We start from the raw sequence: 24,015 nt of genomic DNA, 5'->3' as shown, positions 1-24,015 counted from the left end.
CGTATATACTTTACGCATATTTTTATGAAATGGTTACCGTCTTATCATGAGCAAAGTTATGGAAGATCCACTAGCAGGAATTTTAAAAACTTGTCATACAGAAAAGAGAGAATACAAAGAGTAAATATGAATATGTAAAAAATTAACAATCAACATAAGTCTCAGCTAGTACCTGTTTTCATGGACAATTGATTCCACTTGTAAGAACTCTGATACTTTTGTCTAAAATTAATGTTTTATCACTTTCATTGTTTTGTTTTTCTGCTCGATACTTTCCATCATCATAATATATCAATTTGCTGAAAGTCAAGAAGAGATAAGAAACGTGACTTAAGAACATAATGAATAGGAGCAAGAGTATGGCCTACGTCACCATACAATAAAATGATGGCTGGTTTTCTACACCAATGCCACTTCTTGTCTTATCCCATATCCCTTTATTCCCTTAGTATTCAAAAACCTATCAATCGCAATCTTGAATATACTCAACGACTGAGCAAACATAGCCCTCTGGGATAGAGAATTTCAAAAACTCAACCCTTTGAGTGAAGAAATTTCTCCTCATTCAGTTCTAAATGACTGGCCCTTATCCTGAGACTGACCCATAGTTCTAGACTCGCCAGCTGAGGGAGACACCCTTCCAGCATCTATCTGGTCAAACGCCTTAATAATTCTGTGTTTCATTTCTCATTCTGCTGAATGTTAGGGAATGTAAACCTAACCTACTCAATTTTTTCTCCCAGGATAATTCCCTCATCCTAGGATGTTTTGCAGTGCAGTATCCTGTAGAAATGTATGCAAATTCCATAGTTAATGTGCATAACATATTTTGCCATATAAGCATTGAAATTTTGCATGTGAAGTGCTAGAGGCAAAAATAATGTTGATTTCCAGTCATATTTCAATGACATTAAATCATTTATTGCAACAAATCATTTGTCCTGAGGGGACTCAGGTTCATTTTGACTTTGGGGTGGCACAAAAGTTGATTATGGTTGTAACTAGAATACCCTTACAATTGACTCCACTGTAGACAATAGCAGTTCAGCATCTGTGGCGTTGGATTCATTGGCATGGATCATGGCTGATGAGTTTTTGGCACTGACTGACACTGGCGAGTTCCTATCAATACCCAGCTGGAAGTGGCCTGATACATTTAGCTTGGCAATATCCAACTCAGAATATCCATCTTTCTTTTGCTTTTTCCATTTCTCAGATTTTATCTTAAATAATACAGGACATGTGGTTTAACTAATCTTAATGAATGCATTTTGAGAACCTGAACTAAACTTTACAAGCAACAGTGTCATGATTTGGAGACTCGCATTTTGGGATTAAAACTTTGCAGTCCTGTATCCACTCGTGTAAATCTGGTAGAGCAGGATGCCCATAGGCATAGACATAGATCCCAACTCAAATGAAGGGGATGGGATCCTAAGTCACAAACTGTCTGCCCCAATTAAGAGGAGTCTGTCCTGACTTACCAATGAAAATCATAGAAATCCACAGTTACTTTATTGGACTGGTCCAATTGCCATTCTCATGCCATTCCAAAGGGAGCAAAAATAATTTTTATTAAGATAATCAATCTCAGAGGAATTGATTATCTTTATCTAAGAAACTTTTGGGGCCATCCCTTTGACCTTAAAAAAATCCCTTGATATAGGGGAGGTTGGGCAAGAACTGAATGAGAACTTTGAACATTTCTTGCATGGCAGAATAAGTCATTAGAGGACAGGTTCTGCCTTCAAATCCCAGGGATTGATTGACTCAACACTTAAGATGCCAACATCAACTTCCTAATCACACTGTTCAAGAGGTGAATTTGTGTGACTTCTTAACATTGAAATTATAAACATAGACTAACTATTCAAAGTTATTAACTTGTTAACTATATAAGAATTCACTCAAAGTGCTCTCACTAATTTATAGCCTCAGACCCTGGTCACCACTGTAGTCTAGTATCCATCAGCATTGACTAACAATGATACACTGAATTGCCTGTGTTTTCCTACTTCTTTTGTTCAGGAGCCCTGTTCGTTAATGAGTGGCTACTCAACTACTCGGTAATACTATTGCATTTATGCATGTCTATTAAGTATTATTGAATACAATATTAAGTTGTGATTTGTAACCAATAAATAATGTGAAGCACATGACTTGTGGCTTGGTCTTTTCTTTGATGATTTAGCAAGATATATTAGCATAATACAAAAACACCTAGTCCTATAGAGTAGCTATCTAATTTAACATACTTATGGAGAGACTGCCCACTGCTATTCAGTTGCAAGAGGTGCACTGCAAGACTGAATTCCCCAGAACAGTCAAACTAATATTTATTCTGATGATGTGTTAATGGACAAGAATAATACTGTTCCAAATTACCACACTTGCAAACCCATAAAAAACATTGCGCAAAAATGAATCTGTGCTGTACCTGAATTTACCATTTTGAAAACAGAAATGAAGACCTTTGAATATAAAACAATTTCAAAGTTTAATATATGTGAAGAAAATTACAAATGCTGTACAATGACAAGTACACATTAAAAAGTTGTGAATATTCACAAAACAGAAATCTCACAGTTTATTTCATTTTTCCAGATGAATTGTAAAATACTTGGGAAGATAATCCCGCCACCCCTACATCTTCATATCTAGCATTCTATCACAACCATAGGTTTTGTTAAAAGTTTTGTTTCTACAGAGAAATTGTATTTGTTACTCAATACATCAAAACATAAAAAGAAATAGGCAGCGATAAGGACTGCCAATTGATAGTGGCATATGCTGATGAATAAGCAGCATGTTGTAATCTACAATGCTGCAATGCACACTTCATATGAACTTATTGTATATTACATTATATTACATGATGCATTCATGAGTCAGTTGCAACACAAAGATCACATTGTCTGATTGTATAGTCTCTGGGCTGTAGATGGTTCTCTGACTCTATATGCCCACAACTGCATGACAGGACTATTATCCAATCAAAATAAAGCCTTTTGTAGTCATGCTACCAAACCAATATAACATGCATGTGCAGATCTCATGGTTATCAGTTAAGTTTCATGTTCTGAAACTCTCTGGTTCTTTATAATATTTTGCGAAGATTCCTGAAACTAGAATATAATTACCAATACATTATAATAGTATTTTTAAAATTTATTTGTCTATTCTTCATAAAATTTCAATGCCTCGTTACTAGATTTTCCTGTGGAGAGATAAGAGTACTACTGCCTTTCAAGTCAGTGTCATTGATGCCATTTGTTTTAATGCTATTTAGATTTTTGAAGCAGAGATCAGTATTAAGTTATAATTTTGATCCATGTGCTCATGTCACTGACCTGCCATTGGTGGAGCCAATATTCAAGATGAAGGCTAGAGGTCAGTGACATGGATACACAATAATGCTTCTCATCATTTCAGAACTGCAAAACGCACACTGCATGAAACGTTTTCAAAAGGCTATTCTGCCCCTTTAACTAATTTAGACTTTTCTGTCCCAATGAGCTTATATAGATTAATATGTTAGCCTAAAAATTACTGTTGAGAACATCAGCAAACATTTACCTTGTTCATGTAACATTCCTCTACCAATTATTTAAACTGAACATTAGCCCTTAAATTGATTAACACTTGCAGGAAACAAGTGAACAGAAATATGTCATCAAAACATTTTAAACATTTGTCCACTTATATCTTCAACTGACCTATCCATAATTGGAAGAATTGTGCTGTATATTGATTTAATTAAACTTGCTTATGATCACACAATGTTAATACCATTGTCTACACATTACTAAGAACCAAGCTATTTCCTATTCAGTTCTATGCTATTTCTTTACCTTTGTGTCTTAATTGACCTGTTTAATTTCATACTTTTTGTCGTTAAAAACACAGTTAAATTGAGTATAATATAAATTTGCTTACACTTAACGAGGTTTGAATATTCCTAACGAATATTTCATTATCTTTTATTCACATCACTCGGCTTATTTGTCTCAGCTATTTTGTTAGTCCACTCCTTTTTATGCTGAATAAACTAGATAATGTGTTAAATTATTCCTAATTTATAACACCGTCTGCAGAGTCCATATCTCGAGATCATATTATAGCTGAGACCACGTTAATTCATAGTTGTGTCTACCGCTTAGGCTTGATCCTGCCATTATTGCGTGCAGATCCCTGTTTCCAGCCCTCATGCTTCAAAATAAATGAATGAAGCAGGTGCTGTGTAAAATCAACAAATGAAATGGCTACAGAGTGCTTTTGATTTTTAGTTTTAAACTGGGGATTTGCAGTGGGGGGGACCCTGGCATTTGTTAAATGAAAACTTGCCAAACTGGTATATAGCGGCGCCCAGTGTAGCTTGACTTCACATCCTTTGATCATAACTTCCTTTTCATGTATGTCTAAATCATAGTTCATTTTTTGGAAGAACAATCATATTATTAAAATGTCTGTCAATAAAAGAGGAACTTTAATATAAAGATTGCATGGAACTAGAATTGTCAGTAAAATCGTTAACAAATTACGTTATCTGACCTTGGGTAAATGTACTTTATTCAAACTTTTACTTTTTCTCTCTGTCAGACTAGGAGGTTCAATTGTTTTTTGTTATATTTATTCAAGGTCTGTACTGCACGCTAGTACAGCTGACTGATTAGGAATTGCTGTTATTTATGCTTCGGGTATTTTGATCTGTCCTTGATAGCACATTCTGCAGACATATAGCTGATGTCACTGCTATTGACCTGCCTCTATTAATAACCTGGGCAGTAATGATTTTCTGTCAGCCATTTGCTTGTGTCATTGCAACTGACAAGTCTGGACAGTATATGTGAAGCAAGCATTCTGTGCAAAGTTTTCATTCAAGCGTAAAAGGCAGGATTATGAAGCCTTCAATGTAATATTTTTCTTGTACAGAAGAGGGCAATGTTCTCCAAAAAGTAGCTTAAACGTAAAAGACTGGAATTGAGATACTTTGCCTGTACCTTAAATATGCTTCCTCCATCCTTCACCCCACACTTCTCACTGCTTTCTTTTACCGAGAAATTGCATAAGAGATGATCGCAGTACTGCATACACTAGGCCTTGGAAGCATCATTTTTCATAGCACCTTCATCACTGAACGGTAGAGAATTGGCTACGAACATCAATCAAAACTTTCTTCACATAAACAAAAAGCTCAGGGCAGGTAAGAACTGTCACTTCCTCCACCGCACTATAACTAACCATGCTGCTACAGACTAACACCTAATGCGAGTTGTAATGTTCTGAGCAAAATTTATAATTTAGTACAATGTCCCTGCTGTTTACCAGGCCTTATGAATTACATTCAAAATTTGAAAAAGCATTATATATTTTTTTAACCTTGTAGTGCATCTTTCTTTAAAAATGTATATATTTAGGACATTACTAGTTGTAATTCACCTGACTGGATGTGAAATGACTCACCAGCAGCCTGGTATAAGTTGAATTAAGTATTCCTTTTAGTATAAGTTGTAATGTACTGGGATTGTGTGTTCTTGTTTGTATTACATTTTTAAAACTTTTTTTTGCATTATTCAGACAATATTTCACATATTTTCTAATGTTTAAAAAATATTGCTTAAGCATATAGCACTGTTCCTACTAGCAGTGCTGTGGAATTGAGTCACTACCAAGATGGGGTCATAGAATCAAGATTATGAATTAACCACAGACCAGTATATGATATTTTTGAAAAATAACTTCACACAGTTATCCAGTTACAATGGAATGGGAAAATCACTAATCTCCATTAAGTAAAATAAAAATCAGCTGCAATCCTAATCCTATTTGTGCTGGTGAAAATTGTTCTTACATATATCAACACCTCCTTGCCATTTGCTCTAGAGCTGTCTTTAACATACAGGCTTCATCTGGCCTTAATAACCATACAAAAATGCATATGATGCAGTTTCTGTACTTCCTAACAAGTAATGTATGAATAAGGGTACAGTAGGTATGAGCTCAATCAATCATACTCAGTGATTCTTAATGATCATTCAGAAAGACCCTTTTTACAAAATATAAGCAAAGGTCTGAAAGAAATGTTACTATAATGCAGGAACTTTTCCTGTTTATGAAACAATACTTACAAGAGTGACAAGAAATGAGGAATTTGTAGTATCACAGATCAAAACACTTCACAATAAAAGATAGTGAACAATAGGCCAATTATGCAAATAATAAAAGTTCATTGACATTTGGAAAACTATTGTTTCTTGAACAAATTTTCTAACAAGATACATATGTCGTGTTTTGCTTGGCAGCATGGCACATTGAGTTGAATGTTGTACTGCTTCTCTGCTCCAGAAATCTAACAACCTCTCTGGTGGAAAACCATTTAACAGATAAAAGTCATAGCATCATGTTTCAAGGACCCAAAGTCTACTTTATGTATTTTCAGAGTATGGATTGACATGACTAAAATGGGCATCTTTCCTTCTGTGCATCTATGACAGCAAACCAATTCTAAGTATTGCTCCAACAAAGTCACTGCTATAATGCCCATATCTCTCCCCTCCAATGAGCAACTGTTCTTTCTACCTGCATGAATACGAGATGAAATATGTCAATCCGAAAAGAAAATGCAGTTATGTTAGAAACTACTGTAAATTGATGCATTAGGCAAGAAGTTAATTGTTTCAGAAGGTGATGATTGGAACCATGTGAGCTGGTATTTTGTTATTTCCTTCTCATGCTGCAATGATACTCTTCAGCTGAAGAGATAGTTGTAGAGAAGTCTTTTCATTTACGTAGACCTGTGGGAAAAATAAGAGATCAGTCTATAAATATTTTGGACTCTATTTTAAAACCTTTCCGACTTAATTTAAAACAATTTGTTTCCTCAGTGAATATAGCCAGTTGTTACCTGAGCCTTACAGGCAAGTTATAGATTTAATTCTATAAGAGGGTATTAAAATGGAACTTGCCGTTTCCAGTTTGGAGGTGGCGGGCGGGGAAGATTTTCCCTTTTCAGAATCACTATCTATTGACCTCTATTGTAAGTTGGTGGGTGTCAGTTAAAGGCTGGATCAGGCTTAGCCTTGAAGCCCCCAACAAACAAATGGATTGTCAACCATCACTGTGAAGGCTAACATGAATAATGACCAAGGGTAAGATACTGAAGGACAACTTGTGCAAGCAGTACTATATTCCAGTAAGTTGCCAAAAGCTCCAGTGAAGGAAGGGGGATATAATGAGCTAAAAACAAAACCTGTTGGTGGAAGAAAGAGTTTTATTAACTGTTTCTTCAAATGCAAGAGAAAAATAGAACTTAAAAGAAACATAAAAGAAATTGAAATAAAGATACAAAATCATTTCTAATCCCCAGAGGACAGACTCATGCAACTCTCTTTGGGTTCGAGTAATGTGGACGATGGGCTATTGCACCACTGCAATCATCTAATAGAAAGCTTTCCCCTTTCTCCAAAATAAAACTTCCTGTGCGCTATTCTATCTAATGGTTTGGCTAATAACTAACAAAACCCACTGACCAGTAAATGCCTGAGGGATGAATAAACAATAGTGAAAGACAGCCTGGGAACTTGGATCCAGGACTAACTGTTTAGAAGGGTGGTGCTTTAGCACCTGTTCTACTAAGTTGCCAGAATCAAAACAATATTTAATTTCTCATATGACAGATTTATTTCCTACTCCTGGATTCACATTGCTGATAGGGGCCTACACCTTGGAATTCACAGGACATTTCCTGCCAATAATTATTTCATTTTCAATACAATGCAACACAAATGTGACACTAAATGTTGAATATGGTTGTTTCATTCAGCCTAATTAGTCACTTTCATATCGGTACTTAACCTTGCAATAGAAGAACACAGACAGGATGGAGACGAACAAAAAATAACCTGCAGAGTGCCTTTCCTGCAATTCATTTGGAAAACAGGAAAGCATAGAATTAGGAAAGACTCTGCAGTCCATTTAGCTGATCCCAAATATAACCCTACACGTCACTTTAATATTATGCAAGTTAATTCATCACTGAAATTCAACTTAAATTCAGGATTGGAAGGGTACATACCACCCCAGTTCTGTGGAAAAATATTTTTTCTTAGGAAATCCTGGAAATAATTGGTTCTTCTGCTTTACTGTACATTGGTCCTCGCATTCATTAAACTTTAAAGTGAGTACTTTGATCAGCATCTTTGACTTTGCCTTAATGATGTATCAAAGCATTGACCCCAGGTATTGCCCATTACAAAGCTTTCCAGCATGAAGTACTCAGGAATGATAGGTCACAAAATAATTCCATTCCATGTTATGGTAGTGTCAGGGCAGTCAACTAAAGTTATGTAGTCTCTCTGAATGAGAATGGTTGTTGAAGGGCATTTTTTAACGTCAAAACAATCTCTTTTTTAATTGTCACCGTTAAGTGTAGAGTTGAATGTTATATTGTTAAATGTTATATGGGATGGTAGGGGTGGTGGTGGAGGAACCCATGATTCTATACACCGGCACGGCAAATGGGAAATTCGGGCATGCCTAATTTTCCAATTTGCACTGCAAGCCAGTGAGTCACCCTGCTGGTCATGGGGAGATTGTGAAATCATCCCCAATGAAATTTGCAAAACTCCAGTCTCGTGTCCAACCAATACTAGTGTCCCCTACAAGAATGTTGTGGCTTTATTCAGGCAAGATTTCGAAAAGGGAAAATAGACAGGTTAAAGGTGTGTGTTGCTAGTACAAAAATCCGTCACGGTGACAGGAGGTAATTACTTACAGATAAACTGGCTTTAATAGTACATGAGAGGGTTTCTGAGGCACATGGTAGACGGAGAATGAATCAAATCCACCTATAAAATCAACTGCAATCACAACATAATCGTAAATAAATAATGTGTGAAGAACATCTTTGCATGGTTAAAGCAAAGCAACCAAACAGCAATTTTAATCAAAAAAAACAAACTAATCGAGATAAAGTTAAAATGAAAACAAAAAAAGGCTGTGATATAAAAGTATGCGAATCAAATCACACTTTCAGTAACAAATTTGAGGAAGTATTGCTTCAAGTAGAAAGTAGCAGGACGGCCCTGCTCCACTAATTCTAATCCAACGTCATTTAAAACCTTCAGTACATCATTGTGGCACTTTCAAATAGGCAACTAAATGCTGTCAACAATATAAAGAGTTGGAGAAGCCCTACATGAGATGGGGTTTAACTAAAAATACCCCACTTCCTTATATCTGACTGGAACTGCCATTTTAAGAATTAAAATACAACCTGTAGCTCCATGCACTGCTAAACACTGCAAAGGGTGTGTGTTTGAATCCCAGACTTGACATTTATTCTAACTCAATTCCCTGTATTGACAGATTGAAGGTTTGAGAGAGCTGAATTAACACCCATAACTGAAGCTCGGGTTAGGGTGTTCTCTTAATTTTCATGACTTCCAATCCCAAGGAGTTGACTCAGCAATTTTTACGCAAATGCACTTTTAATTTGTCGTTTGAAGTCATTACTCATAACTGTTTAAGATCTTTTCAGGAGTGCAACCAGATCTAATGCTACTGGGAAGGGAAAGAGAGAGGGCAGCTTTCATCTCATGCCCTTCTTATTTACAATTTAGGATGATCCCCTATAGAATTAGCATTAGCAGATATGTGCCCATAGAGCCATTACAAAGATAAAGCAAGGATCACTCTGGCATTGTCCATACTAGTTTAGATTAAGAAAGCATTTCTAAAAGGGTAATGTACATAGCTGTTCAAAGTGCAGAATGATACCCTAACTGATTATCAGAAAAGATTAAACAGGCTGGGGTACTTTTCTGCAGAAGGGGAAGACTGAGAGTGATATGTCAGAGGTTTCCAAGATAATGAAATGGTTTGTTGAGATAGATGCAGAGAGGTTTTTTTTCACTTGTGGGTGAGACCAAAACTAAAGTCCATAAACAATATTCCCACTAGTTATTTTTGGAGTGCACAGGTGATTTACTTAAATGTGTGGTCCTGTTAAATTTTTTTTGAGTACCTGCACAAGTGTGGTAAAGGGGCCGATTTGTGCGCGATCTATGCAGGAACTTTTGGGTTGCTGCTTAGCTTACAGGGAACATTGGCCATAAATATAGCATAGTCACTAAGAAATACAATAGGGAATTTAGGAGAAACTCTCTTACCGAGAGAGTGGTGAGAATGTGAAACTCACTATCATAGGGTGCAGCAGAGGTGAATGGCATAGATGCATTCAAGGGAAAGCTGGATAAGCATATGAGGGGGGAATGAATAGAAGGATATGTTGTTGGGGTTAGACGAAGAGAATTAAGATGAAGTTCCAGTGCACCATACACACCAGCCTGCTGGGCTAAATGGTCTATTTTGTGCTGTAAGTACTGTGCAACATAATGTCCTATATCAGACACAGCGCAAAGCAAGTCTACAGCAAAGTGCTACATGAAAAAATACATTTTCTCAAAGTTGAAACAATATAAAGTATTATCTGTCTTTATTATTATAGATGTTGTAACAGAAGCACCATTTTAATACTCTACAAGACATTAAATCAATTATCTATTTGTACATCCATTTATTTCATACATTCTAATTAAATCCTCATTATGTAAAAGTATGGAAAAGTGTTATCATTTTGGATTTTGAGTCAAGGTGCCAACAGTTCAGAGTCAAGCTAAATACTTCAATGTTATTTTGAGTGGAGACAGCAAATTAGCTATCATGTAATTAGAGGAGCATGGAGCAGACATGGTGGTCAGTGAACCCAAGACATTTCTGCTAATTCAAGCTGGCCTTAACAAAGTGCATTATAAGTTGAAATGCCACATGGTGCAGAGAAGAAAAATAATTAAAATGTGATTAAGTGATAGTAACAGTTAATGTACCACATAACCTATTATCATTAATTATTTTAACAATATCTGTACATTATACCTTATTTGTCTAACTGCACTAACATCAATCAATCCCATTACTTGTAATAGTGTTACAGAATATAGTAAAGGGGTTAAAATAACACATTTATTGGTCTAGATAGGGGACAGGTTAGCAGGTAAGTTGGGGAGGCTGTAAAATTGGGCCCCATACCATGGGCACCATTGCCGGTGAATTGAGACCCAATTAATAACCACAATTGCCTCGTCTTGCTGCCACTAGGATTTAATCCATTGTGGGAGAGGCACATGCCAAGTGTGCTTTCACTGCTTTGTCTAGTGGCTGGGCAAGCTGGGGGGTGGGGGTAAACCTCCTTTTTGTGCCCCGCTGTGCCTATCCAAAGCTCCCCAAGGCCTTCCCATTGCTGGATTTCCCCTCCCCCATGCCCTGTCCACCCCAACCCCCCTACCCAGGAAGGCAAGCCTTGAGAAGAAACTGGCGACGAGAAACAGGGAACTAGAAGTGGTGGTTTTGTGACCAAATTAGTCTCCTTTGCCGGTAAGGAATGAATTGGAATTTGACAGACCTCCAAATTCAGAAAGCATGAGGAAAGGTGTTTTGTCTGCCAGCATGCCTCAGCAATTACCCCGCCACTCCCACTTAGCATTGAAACTGCTCCATCAATGATCACTGTTGGGGATTTGATGCAGATAGGGATGGAAGCCTTGCCCTGAGCCAATTAAAAGCACAATGATCTTGCCCCAACCCACCCCCCTGCCCCAACACCCTCCCCACCCACAGCATAAAATCCAGCCCATAAACTCTATGTCGGAAGCCACTGTGCTTGTTTGGACTGATGCATTTGTGTCCAAACACATTGACAGATTCATACCTCAAAATCTTGCATGTGCATGAGCACACGTACACATGAACACACATGCACATAAACACAGACATGCAGATACACAAGCGCAAATACATACATGCAAATACAAAGCATGCAAACATGCATACATAACTGCTAGAAAAGTAACCTCTTGTGTCAGGATACTATTGATTCATGAGGTTTTTTTGTACAATATTTTTTACATCAGAGAGTAAAACTCATGGTGGATCATTGGGTTTCTCTCCCAAAATCTATAATGGGGAAAAATAAAAACAATTTGACAGCAGCCACGCAAAAAATTCCCAAACTAGTTTTGGGTCAATTGTATTGGAACCAAACAGATCAGAATTTTAAAAAAGCACCCTCTTTAACCACACCAAGGCTATAGTTATTGGTCAGAGACTAGGGGCAAATTTTCCCGGTCGGTGTGTGGGGGTGGGCCCAACGCACCAACACATGAAATGACGTGTGTTGATGTTGGATGTGCGTCCTGATGTCATCATGCTCAGTAGCGACGTTTCGTTCGCCGGGCACACACCAGAGTCGGCTGCACGCCTGCTGATATGTAAACAACCTATTAAGGCCATTAAATTATTCTAAACGCAGCCCGTCCAACCTTAAGTTTGGCAGGCTAGACGATAAGGCCAAGCGGCCTTCGCGTTTTTTAGGAAACCTCATCCACAAGCGGGATGAGGTTACTTAAAGCGTTTATTAAATAAATAAATAAAAATTCATAAATTTAAAAACATGACCCAACTCATGTGACACAGTCACATGAGAGGACATGTTTAAATACATTTTTACACCTTTTGTTTAATAATTTTATTATCGATTCAATCTCCCCAAGGCAGCTTTGTGCGAAAGAGCACTGGCCCCGATTCTCCCTCCTCCCCCCGCCTGCACAGGTAGCGCTGAGCGCTACCGGCTGTGTATTACGCTGGGCGGGGCTTAATTGGCCCGCCTGTGTAAAATGGCTGCACGGAGCCGATCGCGAACAGCGATTGGCTCCACGCCCGTCCCCTCCCGCTCCTGACAAGCCTGTTCGCCATATGAAAAATCCTGCCCTGGCAGATGTAGCAAACATCTTAAGAGCTTGGTTATATTGCCCAGTTGCATATCACACTCTAGCTGCCAAGACAGAATTCTATGCATGGGTAGAGTTCTGCTCCTAGACTGTATATCACGAGGCTACGCAACAACCCAGAGATTACCATGCAGGATACGCACAGGTCGACCCCTTTAAGCCATCGTGCTTGTGTAGAAGTACAAAAAGGTTAATGTGTTTAAATGAATAGGCTGCACAACAACAAAAAAAAGAGGGAATCTTGTACAGGAGTACACACTCTCAAATTTGAAAAGAATCTCCAGGAGACAGTGAATGCTTTGTAAACCTAGCTTAGCATAGCAATGCTTATGCTCTACCTGGTGTCAGACCCAAACAATGTGAGATGCTCTTCTCAGGCGGTCTCACATCAATCCTTTCTGCAATCATATTGAAACCTAACTCCAGAAATTGCTGTCCATCAACTTAAAGTTGAACCACTAGACTATACAGTATGTTTGGGTTTTGAATGCAACAGTACTTTATGTCCCATCTGATTGGTCGAAATCATGTGACTATGCCATGAGGCAGTCTCTCTTTAGGCTGCCATTTTGAGATCAGTTCAATAAAACCTACAATGAGAAAGCACTGAGAAGCCCCATAGTAAGAATTTTACCCCCATCGGGGAGGAAGTGCAGGAGTGGGCGCAGGCGGTCGTGCCTCCGATCGGTGCCCCCAATCGGGGGTGTGCTGCCATTTACATGGGCAGGCCAATTAAGGCCCGCCCAGCGTGACATCCGCCAGGAAGCGTTATGCGCTCTCTGTGCGGGTGGGGGCGGGGATTCCCTCAGCTGAGAATGTGCTCTTTTGCGCATGCGCTTGAAAGAGTGCACTCATCTCCCTGAGCTAAGTGCTGCCGCAGCGAGATCAGCACCAAATTTAAAAATGGTGAAGGGGCAAAAATAAAATTTCCCTGACATGGCCCCTCATGTGACACTGTCACATGAGTTGGGACATGTCCATCACTTTTAATCAAACATTTATTAAATTTTTAAAAAACCCTCATGAAACCTCATCCCGCCCATGGATGAGGTTTCATGCTTCTTCTGAAGCCTGCCAAGACTCCCGGCCTGCCTGCTAACTTTAAGGTTGGATGGGCAAGTCCATTCATTGGCCAGAATTTTTACCTTGATGGGAGGGCAGCTCAGCGGCAAGCGGGCAGCCAAACTCTGCCGCTGAAACGGGGCCCAACGCCATTTTGAGTGGGTGGGCCAATTAAGGCCCGCCCAGCGGCCTGCCCAACAGGAAGTGCTATGCGCTTCCTGTGTGGGAGGATGGAGGGATTCCCCATCTGTCAAAGTGCGCTCTTTCGCGTATGTGTGCGAAAGAGCACAGTGCTCCCCGAGACTAAGTATTGTCTCAGGGAGATTATTGACAGTATAAAAATCTTTAAAAGTAGAAAAATATTAAAATTATTAACATGTCCCCCTCATATGATAATGTCACACGAGATGGAACACATTAATAAGAAGCACATAAACTTTATTAAGTTTTTAAAAATGGACATGAAACCTCATGAGGTTTCATGTATTACAAGAAGCCCGCTGGGGCTCCTGGCCTGCCCGGCAGCCTTAAGGTTGGACAGGCAGGGCATTTAATAAGCTTAATTATCCTGTCAATGGCCTTAATTGACAGGTTGGCGGGCAGACAGCTGATTCTGCTGTCCACCTGCCTTCCTCAATATTTAAATGGACCGGGATGACGTCGGGGGTTCCTCCTGATGTCATCCCGCGCCATTTTCCTGTCGGCGAGCGGGCCCCGCCCCCAAATCGCCAACGGGAAAATTCTACCCATTATTTCAATTACTTCTTAAATGGCCTCAATAGGCTGTTTACAGGTTGGTGGTTGCACAGCTGATTCGGTTGCACCCCCACCAGATTGAAAATTGAAATGACGTAGGGAGTTATGCCCAACGTCATGTTGCATCATTTTATGTGTCGGTGAGCGGGCCCCGCCCCCCCCCCCCCCACCCTAAATATTCTGGCCATAGTGTTGGAAAGTGGAGATAAAATAGAGCTTTAAAAATCCTTGAAATACTGCAGAGAAGACACAGACAGGCAAACAGGGATGTTGAACTCTGCTAAAAGCCGCTGAAAAAAGGACAAGTAAAAGCACACACCGAAAGCTACAAGTAAAATACTGAGTGAGTAACATAGCTGCTGTAAACTTCCCCCTCCCAGCTCTTGTCGAACTGAAATGCGATATATGGAAGAATTGGCAGTTTTTGCACTTGCAATAGCAAAGCTACGAACTGGCAACAGATTTAATTAATAAGCCGGAAGCGATATGAGTAGCCACACTTCAAACACTGGTGGGGAGGGACTGCTACAAAGTGTAAATCTAACTGACGAACAAAGGAAAAAGACAGCAGAGATTTTGAAAGCCTTGAACAAACACTTTGAAACCTCAGCGAATGTTACATCTGAACACTATGCCTTCAGCACTAGAGCTCAAGTTGAAAATGAGACCATTGAACATTATATGATTGGAGTGACACAGCTTATGGAATCATGTGAATTCGGAAGCTAAAAGATTATCAGATTAGAGATAGATTAGCCTTAGGCATTTGAGGCCCCTTGGTGAAAGCAACTACTTAAAGATGAGAAACTGACGCTCAAGAAAACTATAGACAAATGTAGAAATGTGAAAGTTGTAAAACATCAGCTAAAGCACATAGATGGCAGAGCAGACCAGGAGATACATTATGCTGAGAGACATTCCAGGCTGAAAAAGCAAAGTGATCACAAAGTGCAAGATGGTAATACTGTGGAGGACAGCATATAAAGGAAAAGAAGGAAAGCAGTGTTTTAACTGCAAGAAGCAGAATCAATTTGCACACAAATCTTTGGCAAGAAAAAAGCAAACCAAGCCTATACAGATTGCCACTGAAGAGATATCAGCAGAAGAGTCTGATGAAGAACTACAACAGGTTGGTTCCTGTTGTATTGGGGACAAACAGTTTGTGACTGTTAAAATGATGACCACGGAAGAAGAATGTCAGTTAGACACTGGTGCATCATGCAACATAATGACCTTCACAGACCTATGCGAAGTAGCACAACATAACGATCCAAAAATGAAGCCCTCAAAAGTAAGGTTGAGGCAATATAATGGCACAATGCTCAAACTGAGAGGACAAATTATGCTGAGAGCCCAATGCAATGGCAAGAAAGAAGATCTACCATTCCAGATCAAAGACGGGACGTAACAGCCACTTAACTCAGCTGAAGCAAGCCACCAGAGAAAGGACAACAAAAGACCCCAGAGTGAGGGAGACAGAAGACTCCAGAGAAAGTGAGACAATATTCAAGTAAATTACAAGATGGCTGCTGACCATGTCTGTGCAATGAAATGCATGAGCTGAAGGTAAATGAAGCAGTTCCACAGGAAAATGCTCGCATCTAGGCTGAACTGGAAGATTTGAAGTGCAAGATTCAAGCTGAGTATATACTTTTGAAAATACACAACAAATTGAAGTCTTCAATGAACCAAGCTGTGCGAGATCAGAACAAACAAATTTCAGAGATGTCACAAAGGTACCAGGAGGACATAATGACCCTCAATTCCACAGCTGGCAACTCAAAGCAGGAGTTGAAAAAACTTAACCAGATGTGCAGCCAGGCAAAATGGCAGGCAGAAAAGGTACGCAAAGTTGCGACCCTGAAAGACTCCTTGAAGGAGCAATATGTAGCCATGGAAAAACATAAGGAGCCAGTCAAGGTACAAACCTTCAACACTTTCAACAGGAGTCAGCCCATGTGGAAACGTGGGACATGCATAGAAAAATTTTTACCTCGATTGTTCGAGGTGGAAATGAATGACCAAATATACCAGCACAATCGCAGGCACATACGAACAACTAGTGAAACTGTACCTTCACAGCAATTGGCTGATCAAGAAGATGGGATCTCACCAGCTATAATGAGTATGGAACTACCATCAATCCCAGAGGTCCACATGTTGCCAAGAATAGCAATGGAACCACTACAGTTGGGAACAGTGGGTGTATCGTGTGTAACTCACAGTTACACATTATCCTGCATCCAGATGTGTCTTCTTTTCATTAGGAAAAGGGGAATGTTTGGATCTTTAATTCATTATGAAAAGGAGGATGTTTGGGTTTTGAAACAGTACTACATGTCCCATCTGGCTTGCCATAGTCATTTGACTATGCCATGTGGCAGTCTCTGTAGAGGCTGCGATTTTGAGTGAGAAAGCACTGGGAAGCTCTGCTGTCTTTAAACATGAAACACATTACAACACAGGCATGGAAAGTATGCTGTGAGAGACTAGCCTATAAACACCTAATCATTCTTCTGAAGTTCCTCGCTCATATATTTTAGCAGGGATATTGCCATTTAAAATAATTGGATTACACTTTTAAAGGGATTAGGAACAGAGAGATCTGGGGATTCACAAAGACAATCTTTGGTGGTAGTAGGACATGTTGATAAGGCTTTTCAATAAAATTTATGGGATTCTGGACTTTATAGGACAAATGCAATACAAAATGCTATAATGGAAGCATCAACACAGATCCTTAGTTTAGGAGTAAGAATGGTTTTGTACAAACATCCAATCCTACCTCTCAGTTGTTATTATTCATAGTATCTGGACTAAAACAGGAGTGGACTGAAAACACTGATCCATTTCCTCATGTGCTGCTATGCACAAGATGCCTGCCACATTTGCTTTCTTAACAGTTAATGCATTACAGGGTATTCAATGCAAAGTGCTTTTAGATATTTCTGACATGAGAAAGTATTGTAAAAAAACAAGTCTATCTTTCAATAGCACACAACATAGAAATTCTGTACCATCATTAATTTATTTTAAAAGACAGCTTGGTGCAGTGAGTTATCCAGGTTCAAATCCAACTTAAAACAATTGTGTAAAAGTCTGCTATTTGTGACATATCTGATTGGCTCAAGTGAATGAGTTGGGCAATCTTAGGGCACTTACTAATGGGTATAAGTCCACAATTCTCAAGTGAGAATGCCCACCTATTTCAGTTAGTAGTAAAAACAGAAAATGTTGTAAATACTCAGCAGGTCTGGCATCATCTATGGAGAGAGAAACAGAACTCTGGAGAGAGATGGTAGTGGTAATGTCACTGGACTAGTACTCTAGATGCTAATATTCTGAGGACTTGCCAGTGATGCCCACATCCTATACAAAAAAGTACTGCCAGACCTGTTGAGTATTTCCAGCACTTTCTGTTTTCATTTGATTTCCAGCATCTGCAGTATAATAGTATTTTTGTCTCTGAGTGTCTGGAGGGAACTTTAACCCTTCCAAAATGGGCAAGTTTGGGTCAGGTTGAGGAAGTCTAAATCCCTACCCCAACTTGCCTTCAAACCTCCCAGTTTTCATGGAGGTGGGGCAGGCAGCCAACCCACTCCAAGGAGAGGGGCTGGCACCTTAAATATTATAATGAGGCGGTGTGCCTCGTTTTTATTCACCCATCGAATTATTATCAAGGCCACCTGGGTTTCCTGAACCTTGGTAAGCTGACCAGCTAAACTAAGACTCTAGAAAACTGGCTGACCAGGGTTCAGGAGGAAAGTGCCTCTCTGTTTGCCTGCTGCATTCAGAGTGTTTGCCTGGCCAAACCCTGCCATCGGAAACCACCCTCTGATCTCTCCCCGAGGGCTCCAGTTCCCCTCGAGTCTTCTGATCCTTCAAGCCTCCAATCCATGAACCCCCTCCCACTAAGGTTGGGTCTCAGACATATATGGTCCTGCAATTTCCTCCAGACTGCTCCCTGCACAACTGGAAGCCAAGCACATTATTTATGCTGACACTTCAATGGGAGTCTGCATTTTTGAAATACCATCTTTTAGAGGGATGTAAACATGATTGGATGAGTGGTAATGATCCCATTATACATTTGAGAACAAGCAGGGAATTCTCCCAATTTCCTAGCAATATTTCTTCATCAATTAGCATAATTAGAAACAATCTGTTTGTTGTTGGTATCAGGAAATAATGTCTGATCACATAACACCAACAATGCAAAAGTAGCCATTCACAAACACTTTGGAACATCCTAAGTAGAGTGGCAGGGTGCTATATAAATGCAATTTCTTTCTTTAGCTGCCTTTAATTTGGGACAAACCTGCAAAATTACTCAGCTGGAAATAGCACACAGACATAATATGGAATGTTTTTCTGGGGTACAGAGAACTTTACTCTGCATCTAACCCAAGCTACACAGCACCTGTAAGTGCTTATGGTGACACTAGTTGGAAAAATGTCCATAGCATGGACATCCCTCATCTTGATGTGAACAAGGATTGTCAGGCGTACAACTGCAATAAAATGCCCTTAGAGGCTACATGATAATATAGTGCATTCAAATATTTCAGCCCTGAGTGATATAAAGAAATGATTTGAGAGCTGCATAATCTATAACTAGCCAAAATCAAAAGATGCTAAGGATAAAAGAAAACAAAATGTATTTGTAAATTTAGTTAAAGCAGATAAGGAGAGGGATAAAATGTAATGGAGGGAATGGTGCTACAAATTTACTTTTTACATTAATTCCAGATTTTTGTGTGCTGCATACAATATTTTTATTTGAAGGGGGATAGTAATTTGTACAAGCAGATGTGATATAATGCATAGGTTAATGGGATACTATCCTGAATAAACATTTTCATATGAAAATAGCTAATGGTACTCATAACAGGGAACAAAAAATCATAGCTAAGAGTGAGGGGAAATCCTCCAAAATGATTTTCAATTCAGAAGCTACATCATTTACTTCAGGGCAATGAAATGAATTGTGGCACAGTGAGAGAAGAAATTACATATAGCACAGAAACAGGTCATTCAGCCAAATGGTCCATGCCAGTGTTTATGCTCCATATCAGCCTCCTCTCAACCTATTTGATCTAACCCTATTCTTCTGTTCCTTTCTCCATCAGATGTAATTATCTAGATTTTCCCTTGAGTACATCTATGCTATTTGCCTTAACTCCTCTTTCTGGTTTGAGTTCTGCATTCTAACCACTCTCTGGGTAAAGAAGTTTCTCCTGAATTCACTTTGGATTTATTAGTGACTATTTTATGGCCTCTAATTTGGGTCTTCCCCACCCCCCCCCCCTCCCAAAAGTGGAAACATCTTCCTACATGCAACCTATTAAACCCCTTCATAAATTTAAGAAAAAAGTCTAAGAGGTCACCCCTCAGCCTTCTCTTTTCTAATGAGAAATGAGCCCCAGCCTCTTCAATCTTTCCTGATTGATATAACCTCTCAGTTCTGGTATAATCTTTGTCAATCCTTCTTGTACCTTCTCCAATGCTTCCGTGGAGACTACAACGAGACACAATATGCCAAGTATGGTTTAACCAAGTCTCTACAGGAGTTCAACATGAATTATTTGCTTTTTAATTCTATTCATCTGCAATGAGATATGTTTAAATAGCATTCTGACATTTGGAGGTAGCTTTTCTAAGTATACGTATACCTGACCCATCACCAGTACTTACTGGGAATTTGCAGGCAATATGCCAATGATTTTTCAATATGTGTGGCTGGCAGGCCAGACTGCTCACCATTGCTGAGTGTTCAAAAACTTTAGACTATATGGCATATCAGAAATTTATTGTAAAATAAATACAATATTGGCTTGAGATAAACTGTCAGAGATGCAAATGAACTCTGAAGTACATTAATTTCCTTGTCATTAATTTCCTCAAGCTATATTGTGCGTAGATGCTTTGGTTCAGAATTAGATAAAGATGATTTCTGTATGAAATATTTTGGCTCCTCCGCTATTGTGACACAATCAGAATACTGTGGGTTGAATTCCCATGCTGTTGTCAACTCAACACTTTGAGCCCCTTGATTAACTGATCTTCTCCAGTCCTAAACTAGACAATTAAACTCAGTGTCACATGCTAGGTTTTGCTTTCAGCCTCAAAACATGAATTATTCATTTTAAATGGATTAGCTCCACTGCTAAAATAACAAGGAGGGGAATTTTAGAGGGATACATTAAGCACTCATACGTGAGTATCCCACAGGATAATTTAAGGAACGTAGGTTTGATTTCTTCAACAAATTTCTTAAACAAACTTAGAAATTAAATATACGATTAGAAAAATGCCATTATATTTTTATGCTATTAAAAACTGTTTAATTGAGTAATAATATACCAGACTGAATTTTTGATTTGGGGCAGGAATCAGCAATCAGGACTGTTTCTGGGTCCTGAACCCACCCCGGCGGGGGAAACACTCACTGATCTGATATTTTCATAAAGTTGCCCCATTAATTGATGTGGATACAGGTTTCCTGTCCAACTAAGGGCAGCCGGCAGGCTTTCAAAGCTGGAGGGTCAATCAGAGGCCTTGCAAAATGAGAGGAGCAGCAAGCTGCAGCAGGTCAACGAGGGAGACTTTGCCTGAGTGAGACAGCAACCGAGGGAGCATAATATGGTTCAAAGTGGGAATTTGGTGCATGGGGGAAAGAGGTGCTTTAGGTAAGGTTTACTGCAAGAAATAGTGTCCTGATTGGGGAGTTCGATGAAGGGCGGGCAGGAGGTGCTTTTTTCTTCTACTCTTTTTCAGCCTCCAGTATTTGATTTCCACTTTGGTGCAGCAGAAAGAGCAGGTCAATCAGTAACTGGTATTGTTAGAAACTGTAAGTTTTATCAGTATTTTAAAGTTTACAGGCAGTGCCAAAACCTATTGGGAGGTGTAGGCTTTATTAATCATAAATTAATTAGCAATTGATAATTAACACATATTGAAAACGGCAGAGCAGTTGATGTGATTGCAGGATGTGGGAATTTCTAGATACCAGTGTGATCCAGGGCACATACATCTGCAGTAAGTGTTTGCGGCTGCAGGAACTTCGGCTCAGAATTATTGAGCTGGAGGCTGAGCTGCAGACACTGCGGCACATCAGGGAGGGGGAAAGTTACCTGGACACTTTATTCCAGGAGGTGGTCACACCCCTTAGGATAGGATCTTCCGACTTGGTCAGTGGTTAGGTACAGGAATGTGTGACTGCAAGTGAGGCAAGGGGACCCAAAGGGCAAGAGTGCAGGAGCCTTAACAAGTTGAGGTTTTTTCAGCTTGTTTGGATGAGAGTGAAGGCTGCATCGTGGATGAGCTACTGCTAACTGGTCATGGCACCGTGGTACAGGAAGCCATTCAAGTGGGAGGAGTAACAAGGAATATAGTGATAGTAGGGGACAGTATATTCAGAGGATTGACACTGTTCTCTGCAGCAAAGAGCGTGAAACCAGGTGGCTGTGCTGCCTGCCCAGTGCCAGGATTCGGGACATCTGTTCGGGGCTGTTGTCATGGTCTGTGTATGTACCAATGGCAAAGAACAGAACAAAGAAGGAACAAAAACAGAAACAGAAATACCTGGAAAAACTCAGCAGGTCTGGCAGCATCGGCAGAGAAGAGCACAGTTGACATTTTGAGTCCTCATGACCCTTCAACAGAACTAAGTAAAAATAGGAAAGGGGTGAAATATAAGCTGGTTTAAGGGGGGGTGGGGGTTGTTGGGACAAGAAGCCAGAAATAGGTTGAGATAACCAAAAGATGGCACAGACAAAAAGACAAAGAGGTGTTGAAGGTGGTGATATTATCTAAAGTAATGTGCTAATTAAGAGTAGACTGCAGGACAAACAAGGTTCAGATAGACCTAGTGGGGGTGGGTTGGGGGTAGGGAATACTAAAGGTAGAGATAAACAATGGGTGGAAATACATTTAAAAATAATGGAAATAGGTGGGAAAAGAAAAATCTATATAAATTATTGGAAAAAACAAAAAGGAGGGGGAAGAAACAGAAAGGGGTTGGGGATGAAGGAGAGAGTTCATGATCTAAAATTGTTGAACTCAATATTCAGTCCGAAAGGCTGTAAAGTGCCTAGTCGGAAGATGAGATGCTGTTCCTCCAGTTTGCGTTGAGCTTCACTGGAACAAGGCAGCAAGCCAAGGACAGACATGTGAGCATGAGAGCAGGGTGGAGCGTTGAAATGGCAAGCGACAGGGAGGTCTGGGTAGTGCTTGCGGACAGACCAAAGGTGTTCTGCAAAGCGGTCACCCAGTCTGCATTTGGTCTCTCCTTCGGTCTGTCCGCAAGCATTACCCAGACCTCCCTGTCTCCCTCCCTCCCTGAGCCACGTGAAAATTGGCATTGGACAAATCAGATTAAGGAGGTGAATGCATGGCTCAAAGACTGAAATGGGAGAAGTGGGTTCCAGTTTGTGGGGCACTGGCACCAGTACTGGGGAAAATGGAATCTGTATCGATGGGATGATCTACACCTGAACCGTACTGGGACTGGTGTTCTTGCGAGCTGCATAACTGGGGAAGTAGGGAGGGATTTAAACTAAGTAGTGGGGGCAAGGGATAAAATATGGGAAGATGCGCTACATCAAAGAGTAGAGATAAGATAAAAGAGAGGTATTATTATGGGAAATGAAAAACAGACCATAACAGGAAGGGATAGAGTATACATACCTAACAGTAAACGAACAGATGAGACTAGAGATTATAAAAGGAATAAAAGGATAAAACTAAAGGGTCTGTATCTGAATGCACAATTCAAAACAGATGAACTGAGAGCACACAGAGAAATAAATAAGTACAATCTAATAGCCATTACAGAGACATGGCTAGAGGATGGCATAGTTTAGGAGCTGAATATCGAAGGGTACAGGAAATAAGGCAGAGGTGGAGGGGTGACTCTGTTAGTTAATGATGGTATTAGCACAATAGAGAGGGATGAGTTAAATTCAGGAAACCAGGATGTGGAAATGTTTGGTAGAGATGAGAAATGGTAAAGGCAAGAAGTCACTTCTGGGGGTCATGTACAGGCCCCCTAAGAGCATGAAGAAAAAATAATGGGAGCTTGTCAGAAGGCACGGCGATAATCATGGGAGATTTTAATCTACCTGGAAAAGTCAGGTGGGCAAAGGTATCCTAGAATGTTTCAGAATAGTTTCTCAGACCAGCATGTTCTGGAGCCAACCAGAGGGCAGGCTATACTAGACCTGATATTGTGCAATGAGATAGGATTAATTAATGATCTCATAGTGAAGGCACCCCTAGGTAGCAGCAATGATAATATGATTGAATTTTTTTAAACTTAAATAAGGGCAATTATGAGGGCATGAAAGCAGAG

The 24,015-nt window shown here is 39.7% G+C and overlaps 1 protein-coding gene across 2 annotated transcripts in view; it reads right to left on the bottom strand.

Moving 5' to 3' along the window:
• Nucleotides 1-2,480: 2,480 nt before the first annotated feature.
• LOC121286711 (sodium/potassium-transporting ATPase subunit beta-1-interacting protein 3-like) overlaps nt 2,481-24,015 on the bottom strand; it is a 295,497-nt gene continuing 273,962 nt past the window's right edge. The window contains exons 6-7 of one of the 2 annotated variants that reach the window (XM_041203712.1): nt 8,774-8,858; nt 2,481-6,794 (exon numbers count right to left, since the gene is read on the bottom strand). In XM_041203712.1, the coding sequence (XP_041059646.1) occupies nt 6,785-6,794; nt 8,774-8,858 (95 nt within the window). In that variant the 3' untranslated portion in view covers nt 2,481-6,784. Of the gene's footprint in view, nt 6,795-8,769; nt 8,859-24,015 lie in introns of those variants that run through there. The other variant, XM_041203713.1, reaches the window with a different exon arrangement.

Source organism: Carcharodon carcharias, chromosome 14 (genome assembly GCF_017639515.1).
Source record: "Carcharodon carcharias isolate sCarCar2 chromosome 14, sCarCar2.pri, whole genome shotgun sequence".
Lineage (NCBI taxonomy): Eukaryota > Metazoa > Chordata > Chondrichthyes > Lamniformes > Lamnidae > Carcharodon > Carcharodon carcharias.
Note: the sequence above shows the minus strand (reverse complement) of the source record. Positions and strands in the feature narration are given on the sequence as shown.